Here is a 16502-nt window from a genome sequence, read left to right on the forward strand (position 1 = left end):
CCACACACACACAAAATTATTTAATTAAAATTGTACAAAATTATGTACACGGTGTCCCAGTTACATCCAACAATAAAATGTAAAAGAAAAACAGTAATAGCATCTAAGATATGAACTAAGACTATGAACTAATGCTTCGCTGTATACGTCGCATCTATTATGCATCACCGCTGACCACCCGGAAACGTGGGCCGGTGTTGTACCAAAAATCAATTGGCTGCCAAATGGTGGCCGCGGGAGCGTTCATGGGAGGACTTTAACAAGAATTTAACAAGATTAACACTTAAAAACATTTATTTGTTTGCTCGGCATTATAACAAAGGTGTGTTTCAGTTTAACTTTTCCTTAATAAATGCACTTTGACGGTCAAATGAGCTGCATTTCAAAACCCGATTTGCGGCAGTGGGTGTGCGCAGAGGGACGACTCACTAGAGTTGCATTCGGGCCCAAAAAATCTGACCCGGCCCCAACCCACAGTCATCATTTCTGAACCCCACCCGACCCAACAAATTAACAGTAATTACAGGTCTGAACCCGGAAAAAAACTCATCATTTTTAATGCGCTATTAACGGTCGGAGACGCGCGGCTGAATGGGGGTGTTTGTCTTTTCATGGCCTTAAAGAGCATTTAAACCCTGTTTTTGCCTGCATTCTTCTGAATTACTCAGACACGTGGACAGCTCTGGCTGGAATTTTTGATGTGGGTGGGGTGTCAGCTTCACCTAGCTCTTTAACACGTCTGCTTTGTGATCTCACCTGTTTGGGTCGTCGGCTGCGCGCATCCACTGAGTGCAGCGGCAGAATGAACGTTCATTTGGGCGATGGGTCGCTTCCTGGCAGTACAGTCCCATCTGAAGCTTAACTGAACTTTTTACCTCTTTCAAGTCTGGTCAGCTCGAGGTGAAATGGCCACATGCAGCTGGTGATTGTATGGCAGGCCATGTTATCATATAATTGGATCACGGCTGATCCTGACCCAATTAAAAACCTGACACCAACCCGGCCCGCCCACCCAGCACACTATCATGGCCCAGCCCACCCGGCCCGGCTTAGGGCTCAGGTTAGAAGTGACACCTCTAGGACTCACTGTGCATTTCTTTGAAATTTAACAAGATAACCACCTAAAAACAATTATTTGTTTGCTCAACATAAAGGTGTCTCTCAATTTTAACTTTTCCTTAATAAATGTAGTTTAATGGTCAAATCAGCTGCATTTTTCCTGGGCGACGCGGCGAAACGCAGCTGATTTGACGTTTGCTCCAGGAATTCCGGAGCGAGACAAAGGTGGTTTGGTATGGCAAGCCAAGTGTCTCATTAATAGCCACTTTTACCTATTAATGAGGCACTTGACTTGCCATATTAGTTGAGGACCCTTTAGTGGCTGAAAATGATGGTGGTTAATATTTTGCATGTCAGAATGAATGAAATAGTCAGATCTCAGCTAAAAATTGGGTTATAAATATGGTAAAAAACATAAACAAATGCTTCACTGTATAAGTCGCAGGGCATGCTAATTTATGCAAAAAGCTGTGACTTATACAACAAAAAATATGTTATTTAAGCTTTAGTAAATTTTTAGAGCAACTTATTTTGTTCAGATGCCTCAGTTACCTATTACAGAAATGATAAATGTGGAAAGTAAAGAAAAACTAAATGAGAAAACTAGGAATTCATAATATTGCTTCTAAATTGTGTATAAATAAAGCTCTAAGTGACCCATCTAGATGGTAATGAACTATTAAAATACATGCAAATCCTTACACGTGTTGTTTCTTTTTCAGTGTGTTTCTGATTGTGTCCTGTTCTACTACTTGACCAAAAAGAACCAAAACTACAAGACCTTGGTTCGACGGAGACGAAACAAAAAGAACCAGGTAAACCCAAAACATGTGTATGTACAGTGTGTTTGTTAGTATTGTGTATTTTTAAGTATTTTGAGTGTTCTTGGTGTAATTATCTTTAAAGGACTAAGAATTAACATTCTTGGAAGTATAAAATGTTAATGCAGGGCTATTCAACTGGCGGCCCATGGGCCATTTCTGACCCGTGGCTGACTTCAGTTCAGCCCACCAATGAGTTCATTAAAAATATGGGGGGGGGGTCTGTTTATTGCATTTGTGGTTTATTGCAATAAAACAATCAAATTTAAAAGGTAACAGATCATTGTAATACTTGGTTCATTTTCGTAATGACTTTAACGACTGGATGTCCAGCCCCTGAGCTGCTCACTTTCAGAAACTGGCCCCCTGAGCAGTTTTGTTGAATAGCCCTGTGTTAACGGTTTATATACAATAAAATACAAACACAGTTAAAGTATAACTCTAGAAGAATGGTACTTTATTGTGTTTGCTTGAAAGCTGTGATGTGGCCAGACTTAGAAGAACAGTAGTTGTGTGATGTTTGTAATGGTGAGTTATCAGAGTGCTGGGAGTTTTTATTGTTGCACAAACTGAGTTTGCAGCAAATTTTGTCGGCTGTTTCTGCTATATTTGATTCACGAGTCGCGTGCACGTAACAGTCTAACACATTTTACAAGATTTTCTTATTTTGTTATGGTTATTTTCCTAAAGATGTGCAAGAATATTCTGCAAAGGACTGACCATGGAAATTCAACATAATTTACAAATCCAACTTTATGCAGAAGTTTTCCATTTGTGTAATATTAGGCTTTCTATCCCATTTCTCTACATGATAAACCAATATCCACAATGATTAGGCTCTTCTTACTAGATTTAAGTTGTTTTATATTGATCAAATACCCAACAAATTCATATAAAATATTTGTACGAAAATGACGAGGCCTCCATGAGACCATAATCAGTAGTTGTTGTTTTTTAGATTTCAAGAAAAACTGGTTTCAAATTAGAGCACAGATGCTGAATAGATTCGTCAACTGAAAGAATATTTATCTGGTTGAACAAGTTACACTACGATGATGATTATTGGGTATTACTGTCTTTTTGTTTGATTTAGATTAATAATTTCTGGCATGGGTTTGTAAAAATTACAATATTTACTTGGAAAACAATCCGATTTGTCTTGTTGAATAACTGTGTATTTGTTGTTGGCAGTGTTCTAGTGTTCTTGTAGTCCATCTTGAAGTACTGGTGCTTCTTAAATAATTGTTGGTTGAATAAGGTAAACTAAATGCTTTACTAAGGCAAGATGTTGTGGTTTTAGTTGAACACTGACAATCCTAACTCCACCCCAGCACTCGATGAAATAAGATTTTCTTCATTCTGGTCCCAAAAAGACTTGTTGCTTCTGTAGCTCGCTGTTTTAGGGACTGTGGACACTGTACTTTGGGGATCCAAACAGACATAATTTTTTTAAAGTAAACAACTCCATCGCAGAACTCTTATCTTGAGCAAGCACAAAGGTGACAGTGGAAAGGAAAATTTCCTCTTGAAGAAGAAACCTTTAGCAAAACCAGGCTCAGGACAAGCGAACATCTGCTTCGAACGGCTGGGTTTGAGAGGAACAGATACACAATGGCAGGTCAAGAATCACATGTTAAGATAGAAAGAATATCAAATGAAAACTATTCAATTTTAACAATTCATTTGGAAATTAGGTCAATTTGTCCTCCAGTAGTCTAAGCTTATGACAGTATAACAAGCCAACCCTAAATATAGGATTTATCAAAAAGGAAAGTCTTAAGCCCAGTCTTAAAACTGGATAATGTGTCAGCCTCACGGACAAAAACTGAAAGTTGGTTCCACAAGAGAGGAGCCTGATAACTGAAAAATCTTCCTCCCATTCTGCTTTTGGAAAGTCTAGGAACCACGAGTAAGCCTGCAGTCTGAGAGCGAAGTGCTCTGCTAGTAAAATATGGAACAATAAGATCTGTAATATAAGATGGAGCTAGGTTGTTGAGAACGTTGTAGGTTAGAAGTAAGATTTTTAATTCAATTCTGGACTTAACAGGGAGCCAATGGAGAGGAGCTAAAACTGGAGAGATAGGATCTCTCCTACTAACTCCAGTTAAGACTCTGGCAGCAGCATTTTGGGCATTTGAGGTTTTAAAGTTACAATAATTTTAAGATGAACTGTTATTTCTGAAATGAAACTGTTAGTTTCTCGTCCCAGTAGCTTCAGTTTGCAGCCAAGGTACACCTAAAGTGTGTACTTGTAACAAGGTGGTGTAAACAAATGTTTGCTCTTAGTTTTTTTAATCTACCTTGTGCTGGCTCACAAAATAGCAACAAGTGGTGTAAGGGGGCAAACTGAGTCCTTGTTGGCATATGTTGTGATGCTAAATGAAAGCATCTGTATATGTTAATCTTTTTACCATGGTATGAAGCTAAATCTGTACGATTGTTTTGGTCATTCGCTGCAAAATCTTGCTGAGAATGAGGACTCCACATTTTGTCAGACACTTACAATTATTGTCGGTAGTGCAAGGGGCTGCTTAGACTGCAGTAAATGGTAGGTTTTCTATCTTTAGCTACAGTGCATTCACGCTCTGAAGTAATATGTGGTTTTTCAGATAGATCTTCACTGTTTATGTCAAACTTGATCTGATAGTGTCTGAGACGCTGAAGCACACTGAAAGTATTGTCATGATGACAGAAACTGAGAAATAAAATTAAAAAAGTCTTCATCAGCAGTCGTAATGTCGTTGTAATATTCACTGGTGATTTTGCTTTCTGTAGAGTTTCTTCCAGATGTTCTTGGATGTTTAACTGATGTGTTCTGACTGTGATCGAGTTTGTTGCTCAAGGGAACATCTGATACTGAAGTGTCTTTGCAGCAGCATTCTGCACTGAGCTAGTGTTCATTCAGAGAAGATGCCACATATGCTATCATTTATTTATTCATTTTCTGTAGTTGGTTTATCTTGTTCAGTGTTGCGGGAGGCTGGAGCCTCTCACAGCAGATAGTCGGCAAGACAAAATATTAAAATATGGAGTAGAGAGGTTTCTACTTTTCATTGGACTTGTCCCATATTCACCCCTGCCACAGCCCTTCTACAGAACATCCTGTCCAGTACATAATTTGTTTTACACAATGGTGTGGTTGTGGATTGCACTGGAGGAAGTGAAGGGTATAAATGTTCATAGTTTACGCTGTTCACATTTTGTTTAACATTTGCTCTTTTTTATTATATTTAAATTTCAATTTACTTCAAGGTATTATATAGCATGTATAAATTTAAGAGAATAATTTTCCTTAATTTTTTTTTTTCTTTTTTGAGAAATTAATTTTTTTGCAATGGCGCTTGGGACGCGCTGATAACTAAGCTAGTTGATACAGATGGGGGGAGGATTTCTCTTCTGACAGTCATCCTAGGTCAAAACAAAATGTGGGTGGAAAAGGTGAAACACCCACACCTGTCTCCACCCTCATTTGCCTCACTCTGAGCCTTTGAGCAAGGTCTTTAACCCCATTGTTTCTCGTACCGTTATACAAGGAGGGCGCCTTGCCTACCGAACTGTCTTTTTACTCAACTGTCTCTCCCTTCCCCTCGCTCTAAGCTGCCACTCGTTTTTTTTTTCTCCCCATCTGGCTCTGGACTGCCGGTGCGGGCTGCATCTCCCCCGCTCTAAACTGCCGGTACAAACATGCGCAGCTAAACTGCCTCTTGAGTTCCACAGTCCATGGACCAAGAACAGAGTCAGCTGATCAAAGACAGAACTAGGGATGGGGCCAATCCGATCCAGTATTGGTATCGGCCTCCGATACCAGCATAATTTACGTATCGGATTTTTCTGATTCACCTGCCGATATTTCCGATCCATGATGCACGTTGGCTTCAAACTATGGAATGGATTTCCTGAACGGCGACGTGTCTCATGAACCCAGAGTAGTAAGACCCGCCTCACATTCAGGAAATCCAGTTCATAGTTTGCAGCCAGCTACAACGTGAGGACTGAGTTAGCAGCACTGTGGCTAACAGCTAACCAACTTTTCATCTTAACATGTCATTTGATGGTTTTCCAGAATCTGTTAGGGTCATTTAGATTTTTGGAGGTCTGAGATAAGAAATAGTTGCATTTTGCTGCTTTGACAGCAGTTGTGCATTTATTCCTTGAAGATGTGGGTCACAGGGACTGTGATGATATGAGCAGCCAGCCTTAAAAACCACGGTAAAGTTAGTTTTACGATGGCCATTCGAGCTCCGTGGCTTCAGCGGGGCGCTGCTCTTTGCTCAACCCACAACAGGCGACTCGACCCCGGCCAGCCGCGTCCAATCTGCCCATCTCTGAGGAGGGACAGACTTAAGCGCAGCTGCCCCAAATCAGGCTGCCTGCTTCGGATTGAACAAGAAGAAGACATCGCTGAAGCCACGGAGTTCAAACATTTACAGAGAAGTTGCTAAACTTTATCATGATTCATGACCAACCACTATCAGGTGTAGAAAATGAAAGATTTCACAGCTTGTTACTTGCAGCTAAGATATAGTTTACCCTCCAGGAGATATTTATCAGTACAACAGTAGACAATCATGAAAAACATATGATTTGAAAATTATATTAAAAACAAAAACATCTACATTATAAAGTGATGTAAAATACTAAAAACAGGAACATGCCTGTTGGTTTATGCCAGGTGTTTGAAGCCTTTTAACATTTTATTTTTTTAAATTCATTTATTCATTCATTTAAAAGAAACAAAATAATAATAAAAAAATCAAAAAGAAAACATTGAATGAAAAGAGTGCAGCAAGAAGAAAAATAATTCTTTTATCTGCCCCTTATTTAAAAAAATATAAAATAATGTTAAACAATCACTTAAATTAATCACTTTAATATCCACTTTAAAACTAGGAATAAAAAGAAATATGTTTTGTGTTAGCAGAATTTAATTCTAACTTTCAAACTTATCCAACATTAATAAAACTTACCTCAAGTTGCCTTTTTGGACAGGCATGCATATATTTGTACAAATTGTACTTGAGAGGAGATTATTGCAGCCTCATATAAAATCAATGATGATCATGCTATCGGAACTGGATCGGTATCGGATGATATTTAGATTTAGGTATTGGGATCGGAAGTAAAAAAAGTGGATCGGTGCATCCCTAGACAGAACATCAGAGAAATGAATCATTCCTATGAGGAAGCTGAAACACCACAAGCTTCAGGGTCAGCTGATCACAAGTTCTGGAAGTTATAGCTCATTTAAAGGCAACATATATTTTGTTGTATGTTACATTTACGCTCAACAGATCTTAAGCTTCATTTTATTTAGTTATTTTGGGAAACTTCACCTGCACTTTAGTGTTTGTGGTGGATTTATTGATAATTTTTAATTTTAAACTTGGAGACTGAATGTGGGGAGTGGTGGCGCAGAGGTTAGAGAAGGTGGGCCTGTGATCAGAAGATCGCCGGTTCAAGCCCCGGTACCGACATCATCAAAAATGTGGGTGGGGTAGGTGAAGCAGCTCTCTGCTCCACACAGAGCGCTGTGGTAGCTCAGTGGTCTGTGGTTCCATCAGGAAGGTCATCCAGTGTAAAATCAATTGCCAAGTCTTTGTGTGAGTTAGTTTGCTTAGGCGACCCCTGAAGAAGGGAGAAGCTGGAAGAATGCAGGGTTGTAGGATGCGTGAGAGAAGCGGAGCACAACGTCTGTAGTGTCTTAGCTCGCATGTCTATTTCCTGCCACTAGCGTTCAATACAGGGTGGGGGTTGGACGGTGGAGCTGTGGGTTGCTTCTGCTTCTGTCCAACTCCTACATGTGTCCAGTTAACCACTGTTTTTGTCTGTCCAAACAGGTCTCACTTGTAAATGAGTCTTCGAGGCTCAATGTGGATTATCTGTTTAAATAAAGGTTGAGTGAATGAATGTTGACAGGGCGGGGCCCCCTCCTTGGATAACGGTAGGGGAAATGCTGTATATATTTATGACTATATACCCTGAGCAGATTGTCTTGCAGTATTGCTTGAGATTGCACAACTTTATTTTCTAGATTTTTTCAACACGGCTATAACTTTTTAACTTGTCAACAAACGATAATGTTAATTTAAACTACTGGTATCGATGTTTCCCCTAGTTCACGTGCCTTGGCAGGGCGCCCATCTCTTTCAGGATTTTTGTTTGAGGATGGGGGGAAAGCTACTTATGTGTTGTGCGCTGTTTGTACCAGGAGTTCTGGCTTGGGGCGGGGGCTCAGCATGAAAGAATCAAAGAGCTACCTTTAGCTTTTTAGCTAATGCACCTATATTGCGCGCCGCTAGCTTAGTGCTACATTGTTGTGGGGGTGGGGGGTTGGGTTGTTGGGCAGGACACTCAGTTCTGTTGACAGGACAAGGCACCCTGCTTGTACAGGTCCTTCTCAAAAAATTAGTATATTGTGATAAAGGTCATTATTTTCCATAATGTAATTATAAAAATGAAACTTTCATATATTTCAGATTCATTGCACACCAACTGAAATATTTCAGGTCTTTAATTGTTTTAATACTGATGATTATGGCATACAGCTCATGAAAACCCAAAATGCCTGTCCCAAAAAATTAGCATATCATGAAAAGGTTCTCTAAACAAGCTATTAACCTAACCATCTGAATCAACAACGTAACTCTAAACACCTGCAAAAGATTCCTGAGGCTTTTAAAAACTCCCAGCCTTGTTCATTACTCAAAACCGCAATCATGGGTAAGACTGCCGACCTGACTGCTGTCCAGAAGGCCATCATTGACACCCTCAAGCAAGAGGGTAAGACACAGAAAGAAATTGCTGAACGAATAGGCTGTTCCCAGAGTGCTGTATCAAGGCACCTCAGTGGGAAGTCTGTGGGAAGGGAAAAGTGTGGCAGAAAACGCTGCACAACGAGAAGAGGTGAGCGGACCCTGAGGAGGATTGTGGAGAAGGGCCGATTCCAGACCTTGGGGGACATGCGGAAGCAGTGGACTGAGTCTGGAGTAGAAACATCCAGAGCCACCGTGCACAGGCGTGTGCAGGAAATGGGCTACAGGTGCTGCATTCCCCAGGTCAAGCCACTTTTGAACCAGAAACAGCGGCAGAAGCGCCTGACCTGGGCTACAGAGAAGCAGCACTGGACTGTTGCTCAGTGGTCCAAAGTACTTTTTTCGGATGAAAGCAAATTTTGCATGTCATTCGGAAATCAAGGTGGAGCATCAAATCTCAAATCAAATCTGGAGGAAGACTGGGAAGAAGGAAATGCCAAAATGCCAGAAGTCCAGTGTGAAGCACCCACAGTCAGTGATGGTCTGGGGTGCCATGTCAGCTGCTGGTGTCGGTCCACTGTGTTTTATCAAGGGCAGGGTCAATGCAGCTAGCTATCAGGAGATTTTGGAGCACTTCATGCTGAAAAGCTTTATGGAGATGAAGATTTCATTTTTCAGCACGACCTGGCACCTGCTCACAGTGCCAAAACCACTGGTAAATGGTTTACTGACCATGGTATTACTGTGCTCAATTGGCCTGCCAACTCTCCTGACCTGAACCCCAGAGAGAACCTGTGGGATATTGTGAAGAGAAAGTTGAGAGACACAAGACCCAACACTCTGGATGAGCTTAAGGCCGCTATCGAAGCATCCTGGGCCTCCATAACACCTCAGCAGTGCCACAGGCTGATTGCCTCCATGCCACGCCGCATTGAAGCAGTCATTCATGCAAAAGGATTCCCGACCAAGTATTGAGTGCATAACTGAACATGATTATTAGAAGGTTGGCGTTTTTTGTATTAAAAACACTTGTCTTTCATTGGTGGGATGAAATATGCTAATTTTTTGGGACAGGCATTTTGGGTTTTCATGAGCTGTATGCCATAATCATCAGTATTAAAACAATTAAAGACCTGAAATATTTCAGTTGGTGTGCAATGAATCTGAAATATATGAAAGTTTCATTTTTATCTTTACATTATGGAAAATAATGACCTTTATCACAATATGCTAATTTTTTGAGAAGGACCTGTATAATGGTACAGGAAACACTGGGCATTAAGTAGCTTTAAAAAAACAAAACTATAAATTTTTAGCTATCAATATTTAAAATCTTCTTTCGGCTGTTCCCTGCATCAGAGGTCACCACAGCGAACTAAGTTTTACGAAGACTTGGCAGTTATTTTTACGCCGGATGCCCTTCCTGACACAACCACGGACCACCGAGCTACCACTGCCCTCTGTGTGGAGCAGAGAGCTGCCATCTAGAACACCCGGAGGAGCAGAGGGTGGGGGTTAAGTGCCTTGCTCAAGGGCCCAGAGTGAAACGAATGAGTGTGGGGGCAGGCGTGGATGCTTCACCTACCCCCCACCCACATTTTTGATGTTGTCGGTACCGGGACTTGTACCGGCGGTCTTTCTATCACAGGCCCACCTTCTCTAACCTCTGCGCCACCACTCCCCATACAACTATCAATATTGAAAATTAGGGATGGGTCCGATCCAGTATCAGTATCGGGCTCCGATACCAGAATAATTTACGTATCAGATTTTCCGATCCAACCTGCCGATATTTTTGATCTATGCGTGTCTGTGGTTGTGCTGCACGTTGGCTTCAAACTATGGAATGGATTTCCTAAACGGAGGCCTGTCTCATGAACCCAGAGTAATAAGACCCACCTCACATTCAGGAAATCCATTTCATAGTTTGCAGCCAGCTACAATGTGAGGACTGAGTGAGCAGCACTGAGGCTATCAGCTAACCAACTTTTCATTTAAACATGTCCGCTGTGTGGAAGTATTTTACACTAGAAACACCACAAAACAAGACAGCAACGTGCAATGTCTGCAGAGCCATGGCACCACATTAAACCGCGGTAAAGTTAGTTTTACGATGGATATTCGAGCTCCGGGGCTTCAGAGGACTGTTATTTTCATTCAGTCCGGAGAAGGCAGTCTGGCTTCGGTCAGCCGCGCTCAGTCTGACCCGCTCTGTCTGTCCGTCTCTGAAGAGGGGCAGACTGAGCGCAGCTGACCGAGATCAGACTGCTTGCTGCAGGTTGAACAAGAAAAACACATCGCTGAAGCCCCGGAGCTCGATTGTTTACCGAGAAGTTGCTATACTTCATCATAATTAATGACCAACCACTATCAGTTGTAGAAAACGAAGGATTTCACAGCTTGATACTTGCAGCCAAGATATAGTTTACCCTCCAGGAGATATTTATCAGCACAACAGTAGACAATCATAAAAAAACATATGATTTGAAAATTACAAGAAAATTATATATATATATAAACGAAACAAAAACAGCTACATTATAAAATGATGTAAAATACTAAAAACGGGAACATGTCTGTTGGTTTATGCCGTGAACTTAGCAGATGTTTAAAGCCATTTAACATTTTATTTTATTTAATTCATTTATTCAATCATTTAAAAGAAACAAAACAAATTCATCATAAAGAAAACATTGAATGAAAAGAGTGCAGAAAGAAGAAAAATCTTATATCTGCCCCTTATTTAAAAAAAAAATAAAATAACTTTAAACAATCACTTAAATTAATCACTTTAATATCCACTTTAAAGCTAGGAATAAAAAAAAAGTTTTGTTAGCAGAATTTAATTCTAACTTTGAAACTTATCCAACATTAATAAAACTTACCTCACGTTGCCTTTTTGGACATACATGCATATATTTGTACAAATTGTACTTGACAGGAGATTATTACAGCCTCATATAAAATCAATGATGATGATGATATTGGAACTGGATCGGTATTGGCCGATATTTAGATTTAGGTATCGGGATCGGATCGGAAGTTAAAAAAGTGGATTGGTGCATCCCTATTTAAAATAAATGGTACAAATTTCAAAGTTAGTGTCATTGTTGACCTCTTTCATTATGAGGAGTTTTCTAAAGTCAATAGATCATATTAGCAAGGCACATGCTAAAATGTACAAGTAAAACTTCTGTAAATGGAAATGCTGGACAATATAGAATCTCAAAACATATTGTAATACGTCTATTGACCTGTATCATGGTGCAATAAAATCCAACAGTTTTCTTGATGTAGTTCAGCAAAAAAAAGCAAAATAGGTAAAAAATGTAATGTTTTAGAATTTGTTTAAAGAAGTTTAGGAGTTTTAAAGTCAGCTTCTGTGGAATGGTTTTTAACACTTATGGTAATATCTTACTTTCTGAAGATAGCTCTTTGTACAACTTTAGTTTTGGAGAGATAGTTTTATTTCTGAACGAACTTAGGAACTAATGGCTAGTCCGAGCAGAGCCAAGACTTTTGTCTTAAAATAACTCCAATCTTTCATACTTCATAGCAGTTCATGTGGACATTATTTCATAACACTGTCATTCTTTTTGCATTAGACAGAACTTTAAATTGAATTTTTGTTTATTTGCAAGCACAGATAAGGGTAGCAACAGCTTGCTGTAATGAATTTGTTCTTAAAAAAAAAAAAAAAAAAAAACTGCACTAGATTCAGAGTTTCTTGGATTTTAGTGTTTTACTCATGGCATTCCCTGGATGATTGTGTGTTTAATTGCCATTTAAAGAAATGTGCATCAATGTTTAGTGGATTTCCCAGCTTCTGGTGTTCCTTAACTGCTGATGTTCAAGTGGGCAGAGTCATTAGAGTGGGAAGGAAAAGGACTGAGTGAGCAACAGCAAGAGAGCTGGAATGTAGGGCAAGTGAGTAAAACTGGGTGGAAAAAAAACTCTTGAGTGAGACAGAGTCAGCGCTGGCAGCCTCTCTGCTGATTGTGTGCTCATTTTTTCTTCCTTTTTTATTTTCTTCGTCAGAGGGAAAGAGAGAGAAAATCCACCCGTTTAAATATCTGAGTTGGTACAGCCTGGCCATCTGACAGGCCCAAAAACTCACTCTGCTGTTGTGAGTGCCAATCAAAAACGAGTGCTCGGCAGGGATTACCTTGAGTGACCCTGCATAGATTAGTGCGTGCATGTGAGACGGACAATTCTTTGGGCGGCTTAAGCGGCCTGATGACACGCTTTCCTGGAATATGTGCTGCAGCGGTGTTGCGGCCCGGCAGCCCTTCTAAGGAGCTCTGCCGTGGTGCTGTCCTGCCCCCCTACTGCTACTGTTGCCAGCGCTATGGAGGCACTGGAGGCTAAATTCACATTTGCAGCACGAGTTAACGTTGGCACGCGGCAAAGGAAAGGGATGTTTATGACCAGCAAATGAGTGTGCAGGTATGTCACTAACTTTAAGACCTTTTAAGACCTAAGCTTTTCCTTTTTATTTAAAACCAGCCTCTTCTGGTTTTATTTTGTCTTGCCATCTGTTGCTCAGCTACTTGGCTTCTTTGCCTGCTTGTTCATTTGAGGCTTTGTAGGCAGTCAAATGAAGCTATTTTAAGGATTGTTTTCTAGGACATGCAGGCAGGGTTTTATTTAACACTCAAGTGAAGCCTCTGCAGCCCTTTACTTGTATTTGTTGTTGGCTTGGTGATACTTGCAACTGTGAAATGAGAAAATATGGAAATTAACCTTTATGTTATGCATAAAAAATACATCTCACTTAATGGCAATGCTTCTTATCTAAATACAAGTTTGTTGGACTTGTGAAAACAGAAATGACAACAGGGGCCTCGCTGATAGTAAATACAGTTGTAAAAGCCAGTACAGGCCACACCCCCAATGACTATATTAGTTGTATAGGCATGCGTCACTGTCCTCTTGCCTGAATTCAGTTTTGGCTTCAAGTTTTCTGCAGTAAAGCAACTCCTCAGTTTTTTTTTTCTTTTAAAGCTTTGGCAGTTTTTGCTTATTTATAGTCAGTTTAGAGTGCTTATGTCATGAACTGTCCCCCTGCTGCCAAAGCAAGCGGACTCGAGGTGTACACTCCACTATGGGTGCATTCACACCTGATAGTCCAGTAGACTCGGTTCGGTTGGGGACCAATATTCATGACATTTTGTTTACATTTGAGCTGGTGCGTTTGCATTCACACTGCACTGTGCAGTCGAGCCAACCTGTTGAACCAACCTGTTCCCCCGTTCGCCTGTGGGGGCGCTGCACCAAGAACTACTGAAAGAAACGACACAAAAACCTCTGAAGACACGTCTTCTTCTTCTGGAAATAAAAACAAAAACAGAGTGGCATCAAGTTTTAGCTTTTTTAGGAGTTATATTTTGTCATTTTTCAAAAATGGACTCAGCATGAGCAGAAGATGAGGCAGAAGACCATGGAGAATGTTGTTTTTCACACAAAGCAGCTGACTGCTCCATATGAGGTAAGAGAAATGTGTGTTTGTTTGCCCTGCGCTGTACTCCACTTCTTGCTTGTGGAGTGGGAATACTGGAACCGCGCTGGAGTTCTCTTCTACCGGACTGAGACCTAGGTTTTAGCCCGGGCCAGAGTTCACCTTTTTGTTCCGTGACAGAGTTCGATGGCGCGTTCACACCTCCCCAAACAAACCGGACTTTCTAGGAAAACGAGCTAGAGTTCGATTAAAGCGGACTAAACAGAGCTGGTGTGAATGCACCCTATGCCTGTTAGTGCTTTAGGATAGCAAGGAACCAGTTCATTGTCCTTTTAATAATTTGATGTAGTCTGGCTATTTTTTTGGTTTTAACACTGCCAGCACTGACTCTGAATCATGAGTACTATGTTCTCAATGTTTAACACTACAGCCCCTTTCACAAAACGCTTCTAGCCAGGACAGAGATGCCTTCTGTCTGATTTATGAAAAGCATGAATAGGTCAAAGTCAAGTTGCTGCTGTTACACTTCTAATCCACCAAGTGAGATTGTGTCAGAGCAGAAACAGTCAGTTCATGAAAGAGTAAGCAGGCTTTGTAGCTTAGGGGTGTGATGTAGCCATAGGTACTTTTGGACAAGTTATAGGATTTCTCTGAGGGTTATAAGGACTTCAGGTCCAACCATGGACATACAGACCTAAGGCTCTATGTGTGCTTTTGATGCATTAGTGAAAAATGATTGCTCAACACTTGACCAGTGGTCAGCACAGCTATGCCACTTATGCACTGATATTTGCAAACAACAGCAACAACACCGATAGAGGACTCCCTAGACATTGCTCTGTGTTGTGGGTCTTTGGTGTAATTATGAAAGCAGATTTTTAAAAAGTGCTACAAACATTCAGAATGAGTTATAGGTTCCAAGAGATCTGTCTGCTTTGTGCTGAACACGTTCAAAGTAAGAGCAAGTCGTTCAGATAACAGCAAAAGTAAACTAGTTTCAGGGCGTACATATGCTTATGGATTCAACTTCTCATCCTCATATTGTTTTATTTTTAAGATTAAATAGGTTCAGGGCACTTATGCACTTTATATTTCTTACTTTTGGAGATTTATGCCACAGGGTCAAAGTTGAAGCAAGCTTAATATTCCTGCTGACAAGAGACACGAGGCATCAATTGATAATATATATTGAACTTTTGGAAATAACGTAACAGTCTCTCTCATACACTACGTGCAAACCAGGAACTCATCCCAGCAGTGCTTTAGACCTAGCAGAATTCAATGCCTGGCACTTTTCACCTAAAGGGTCAGTTTACTCTTTGAAATTTTCTGTGCTTTCCTAAAGGATTCCTTAAAGGTAAAGTTGTAACCAGGAGCCTCTTGTTTGTGAACAGTTTTCACTGATTTCTAGTGTCCTGTGAAGCGCTTTTAGCTATGGTTCTTTTTATCATGCTCATTTTTGACAGTAAATTGTTCCACCATGAATTAGTAAAAACTTTTTAGCTGTACATGGCCTTTATCATAAATCTTGTTTTTTATTTTTGTCTAATAATACATTTCCATACCAGCTAATATAAGCTACCAAACAAGTCTCACTTGTAAATGAATCTTTGAGGCTCATTTTGATTTATATGTTTAAATAAAGGTTGAATGAAAAAATGGATTCCTCTCAGCAGATGGACTGAGCGGAGCAGGCCCAGTCTTGGCAAACAGGCAGAAATGCATCAGTAGTAAGGAAAAATTTCACTAAAGATGAATCTTCTGGTTCAACTACCATAAGGAAACAGAAAATGAATCAACTTCCTGACTGTTTGGAGCTCGTTGCGAACCAGTGTTATACCATATTCTGTGACCACCGTATATTGTGACCGTAGGGGGTGGTGTTGCATGCACTGTTGCAGGTCACAGAATATGGTGCAACACTGGATCCAATCGACCGAAAAAGAACCAACTTCCTCTGACCTTGTTTCACAACAAACAAAAAGCAAAAAATATTGATCTCTAAACCCATAAAAAAACTATAAACATATTAATCTCTAAAACTAAACCTAATGCACAACACTGAGGGCGGTGGTGTGGGGTGGTCGTTCGCCCCACTGTTTTTGTTTCGTTTTTGACATGCTGCATGTTATTTCTTTCACTTTTGCAGCTTAATAATAATAACTAATAGTTTTGGTTTTCCTGTGACTTACTTGCAGTATGATAAATGATAGGAGCATAATATACTCTCCCATTGTTTTTTTTGGTCTTTTTTTTGTAAATAAGAAATGACTTTTTGCAGTTTTATCTTTTATTTATTTATTTTTTCATCTTGAGATCCTGTGATGTCATCAACTATTCAAGTTCTACTCGAGTTTTATTATGTTAAGGTCAAACTCCATTCACGATGTGGTATGCCGAAGGCCGTCTTCT

The 16502-nt window shown here is 40.2% G+C and overlaps 1 protein-coding gene across 1 annotated transcript in view; it reads left to right on the forward strand.

Annotated features, from left to right (window-relative positions):
• Positions 1–16502, forward strand: part of ncor1 (nuclear receptor corepressor 1) — a 179127-nt gene that overhangs the window by 97848 nt on the left and 64777 nt on the right. The window contains exon 14 of the mRNA XM_037688038.1: positions 1782–1874. Within this exon, the coding sequence (XP_037543966.1) occupies positions 1782–1874 (93 nt within the window). The remainder of the gene's footprint in view (positions 1–1781; positions 1875–16502) is intronic.

The sequence above is a fragment of the Nematolebias whitei genome, chromosome 14, assembly GCF_014905685.2.
Source record: "Nematolebias whitei isolate Nwh7 chromosome 14, NemWhi1, whole genome shotgun sequence".
In the NCBI taxonomy this organism is placed as follows: domain Eukaryota; kingdom Metazoa; phylum Chordata; class Actinopteri; order Cyprinodontiformes; family Rivulidae; genus Nematolebias; species Nematolebias whitei.